The sequence below is a fragment of the Engystomops pustulosus genome, chromosome 10, assembly GCF_040894005.1.
Source record: "Engystomops pustulosus chromosome 10, aEngPut4.maternal, whole genome shotgun sequence".
In the NCBI taxonomy this organism is placed as follows: Eukaryota; Metazoa; Chordata; class Amphibia; order Anura; family Leptodactylidae; genus Engystomops; species Engystomops pustulosus.
The window spans coordinates 3,698,743-3,703,241 of record NC_092420.1 but is presented as its reverse complement, the minus strand read 5'-3'; the positions used below and the strand labels follow the sequence as shown (position 1 = coordinate 3,703,241).

The following is a 4,499-nucleotide window of genomic DNA, read 5'->3' as shown; positions in this document are numbered from 1 at the left end:
ATGTAGCAGGTAAAGGTGGTGGCACTGTCATCCTTAATTAAGACTATGTTCTTGAATGTACCAAGCTCTTAACAGATACAGAATACTACTTGCAGTTTACTATGGATCCGAAAATGGAACATATGGAATAGGTGAAGATCCTGCTAATTGAAGCCCATGCTACCAGAATCCTAACAAAAAAGAGTTTCATTAGATTCTACCCAATAATCCACGTACTGCATTATTCTTTTAGCTCTCAAAAATTCGAACCACCTTCCCAGCAAACCTATTATCTCAGGTATTAATTCAGTCACTTCCAACCTTTCAGAAAATGTGGATATACTACTAAGGCTATGTACTCACTGTACTGGCCGCGCGCGTCCCTGCTCACTAGGGCGCAAGCACGCAGGCGCCCCTAGCCTTAAAGGTTCAGGGTCCTCCTGATTGGCTAATCCGGCACCCCCTTATAATCCGACACCTCCCTTCGCGCCTCGCTCGATCTTCAGCTTTGTTTAGGAACTTCCAAGATTTCCTCGCTTTCCATAGCAATTCCCTGTTGAAGAGGAAAGCCCGTCAGTGTTTCCAGACGCTCCTGTGTTCCTGTTGTCTCCAGCTTTTCCAGACACCTCCGTGTTTCCTGTGTCTCAACAGAGTTTCCTGACACCTCAGTGTTTCCTGTGTGTCTCCAGCGTTTCCAGATGTCTCCGTGTTTCCAACACTCCTCCAAGGACCTGTGAGTTTCTGTCCGTTTGGGTCGTGTGCCAGCTCCTGCCTGCTTGTCTGCCATGAGTTCCAGCCCATCCTTCCAAGCAGTACTCCTGCTGTCATCCCAGGCTCGAACTGAGTCCTGCATCCCTAGCTGCCATTGCGGGCCTAGTCGCACTCGTGGAACGACCATGTGGCCCCCTGCCACAGCAAGACCATCCCACTTTTCGGCAGGCTCAGGTGAAGACCAGGTGCCACTTAGACTCCAGTCCCGGGTCTACATCTCCCGCAGTGGTCTAGAGGGTCCACTGGTCCACAGACCCCTCCTTGCGGACTATTCCCACAGAGACTTTCCTCCCCTGTACTCCCAAGTACGTTCCGTTGTATGTTTACCGTTACACTATCAAACCTTTTCAATGTCACATTTGTCATTTTTTTTTCTCAGTGTTCTCCAAAGTTTTTCCCTGGTGGGGAATGCACTAAGTATATGCATACAGTTGACAGAGTACAAGTTACAAGTGGGGTACAACAAATATAAGCATGTGCTGCCCCAAGGGGGAGGGATAGTCAGCAAATTTTAGGTTCTTTCTTCCTTCATGTTGATGACAAATATATCTCTTAGGAAATGAATAATGGCCAAGAGGCCAGTTTGGTTTTTAAGGTCATGTAGACACCCCTCACCTGCCCCTAGACAGTTAAGCCTCCTGTCTGAATCAGGATCTAGAGCCTTGGGTGAATTCTAACTTCTCAACAAGAGGTCATAGGACTATAGTTCCGTTGCCATCAGACCCACACAGATATCCAATATCTTGTGAGACTGAACATGATCCCCTTCCTATGCTTCCATTGAGATTTCCGCATATCTCCCCATTGGAAGCCTCCAAAACAGACTGAGATCCAGGTGCGCATTTACCCCACTGCCCTGATCCCAGAAATGTATCTGGCTGGAGTGGTCCATGATTCCATAACTGGCAAATATTGTTGGCCTTTTCAAGTTTTTGAGGGAACTCTATGAAGACTCTTGGTGCAACGAGGTCTACACAAGGTGTGAAGTGTCTTGCACCACCCATGGAGAAAGCTACCTTATCCAGTGTCAGGGTTCAGGGTCAGTAGACCCCCTGGACCACCACGGGAAATGGTACTAGCCGACACCTGGGACCGGAATCACAGCAGGGTGCCACCAGGTTGATCCTCAGGTGTGACTAGCTCATTGTGGCTGCTAAGGTCGCAGTACAGAATCGTGATCCAGGCTCAATGACAGGAAAAGGCACAAAGTCACAGCAGGCGTCAGAGATGCAGAGGTCAGGTCCGAGGTCACAACCAGAGGTCAACACAGAGGCAAGGATTGTCACAGGAACTCACTGGGAAGCTTTCTCTAGGGCTAATGAGCGCAAAGATCCTGCAGGAAATCCTGGGAAAAGCCGGCCTTTAAGGAAACCTGTAAGTGCCAGCGCCAATCAGTATTGCGCTGGCCCTTTAAATGTTTTAGTGCCGGTGTGCAGGGAGCGGGGACCCGGGCGGGCCAGGCCGGATATGAGCATGTGTGTGGAGAGGTGAGTTAGGTGCGGGGACCCGGGTGATCAAGTCATCAGATCTACATCCAATGGTGACTAGTGTAGTTGCAAGACCCACAGTGGGTGTAGCAGGAGGTCAAGGAGAGTAATGACTAATGGACCCGCTACTAATTCAAATCTGTTCACTGAGAAGAACTTTGACCATACGATGATGAGTTTTCCCCATCATCTAGGGAGGACATAATCAAAAATACCTTTTGCGCTTGAGACCTATGAATTGTGGAGGTTCAACAAACCTGTATGGGGCACATTTACTTACCCGGTCCAGTCGCGATCCCACGCCGCGTTGTCCGACGTGGATTCGGGTTCTGCCGGGATTCACTAAAGTCGTAAGCCGATATCCAGTAGGAGTTGCTGCTGCGCCGAGGTCCACCAGAGTTCACCAGCTTCGTTCCGGTGCATGTAAGTGCTTGATCTTGTGACACATTTCGTTTTTTAAATTCCGCGGTTTTTCCGAATCTGTCGGGTTGTCCAAAGACCACGCCCCCTGATTTCTGTCACGTGAAACTTGGCATGATTGCGCCAAAATCCGATCGCGTGCACCAAAAACCCGGCGGAATTCGGCGCAAAACTGAAAAATTTGGGAAGCCCGACAAAAGTGCGGCCGCGGAGCCCTTAGTAAATGAGCCCTTATGTGTCAATCTCTCCAGGAAGAACATACTTTAGAGTTCAAATCTACTTTTAATGCAAACAAAATTTAGATAGTTGAGATCAGTTCTAGTGATATAGAAGGATAGACTGTGAGGTTCCTGGCCTAGCACAATGGCTGCCTAAACATTTTTTTTACACCACATAATTCTATTCTGAAAATAACCATGAAAATTAATCTCCGGAGACCGATTACATTATTCCTAGATGTGTAGAAAAGAGCTTTGTGGATTCTGCAGTTTCTGCTCCAGGGAGAACTGATGAGATATAAAGCGAGGAACAATGTAAGTATCAGTAATCTTATATCTGGGCCCGGCAGTTTGCACATTGTATCCTTATTTCACATAAAAATCTACTCATTTGTAAGTGTTATCAATTTTTATTTTTTTATTTATTTTTTTTTTCTCACCACATTCTCACCACACTCATGAAGAACCAAACATCCATCACCAGCGTTCTTCTCATGAGTTTATCAGATGATCGGGAGACCCTCTCTGTCCTCTTCATCTTTTCCCTTCTCATCTACCTGATGACTGTCTTCTCCAACTTTCTCATCATCCTTCTAGTTTTTACATATGCTCATCTTCATACACCCATGTATTTCTTTCTTGTAACATTGTCTTTCATGGACATGTCCTACTCATCAGTCACTGCCCCAAGGATGCTTTTTTCCCTCACTACGCGTGACTGGTCCATCTCCCTCCAAAACTGCACAGCGCAAGCGTTTTTTGTGGTGTATTTTGTGGCCTCTGAGGCTTACTTGTTGTCCTCCATGTCTTATGACCGGTATGTAGCCATCTGCTACCCTCTCCATTACTCTCAGGTCATGTCTTGGAGCAAGTGTACTCAGATGGTGTCTTTGGTTTGCTCATCTGCTCTTGTTGCTCCCACCATTTTCATCTTATGTTTAAGAAGATTGACCTTCTGTGGTCCCAAACTCATCAAGAATTTCTTTTGTGACTTGCCCCATTTGTTCCAGATCTCCTGTACTGATCCTACAATCAATGTTCTAATCTTAATGCTAGTAGGTGGTGGTCTTGGCATCATCAACCTTGTTGCCACACTTTACCCCTATGTCAGAATATTTAGGACAGTGCTCAGAATCGGCACCAGTGATGGGAAGAGTAAAGCTTTCTCCACCTGTACGTCTCATCTGACTGTAGTTGTTGTATATTATGCATCAGTAACTTTTATCTACTTTGTGCCTAACACAAGTGAATTTCTCACATTGAATCAAGTGGTCACTGTTATCTATACACAAATCACCCCCTTACTGAACCCCTTAATCTTCAGTCTGAGGAACAAAGACCTGAAAGCTGCACTGCAGAGATCCTTCCACATGCCGAAGCTTCATCCAATCACTGTTAAACGGTGATGCCGTCTTCCATTGGCGGAGGGTCTATGGATATTATATGTTTATGAGGGGTTTACTGTATAGAATGGCTGTTGTCTGAATATACAATTAAAATTTAATTCTGTCTAATCTAATATGTGTTCAATATAACTAAGCACATAGTCATGTAATTTGGTAGATTTTACAAATTAATCTGACCCCTGAATATATTACAGGTAGAAGACATTGCTTCAAAAAAT

The 4,499-nt window shown here is 45.8% G+C and overlaps 1 protein-coding gene across 1 annotated transcript; it reads left to right on the top strand.

Annotated features, from left to right (window-relative positions):
* Positions 1-3,333: 3,333 nt before the first annotated feature.
* LOC140104671 (olfactory receptor 1J1-like) lies at positions 3,334-4,281 on the top strand. Its single transcript, XM_072128307.1, has one exon. It carries the CDS (start codon positions 3,334-3,336, stop codon positions 4,279-4,281), a length of 948 nt encoding a protein of 315 aa, XP_071984408.1.
* The last annotated feature ends 218 nt before the right edge of the window (positions 4,282-4,499 follow it).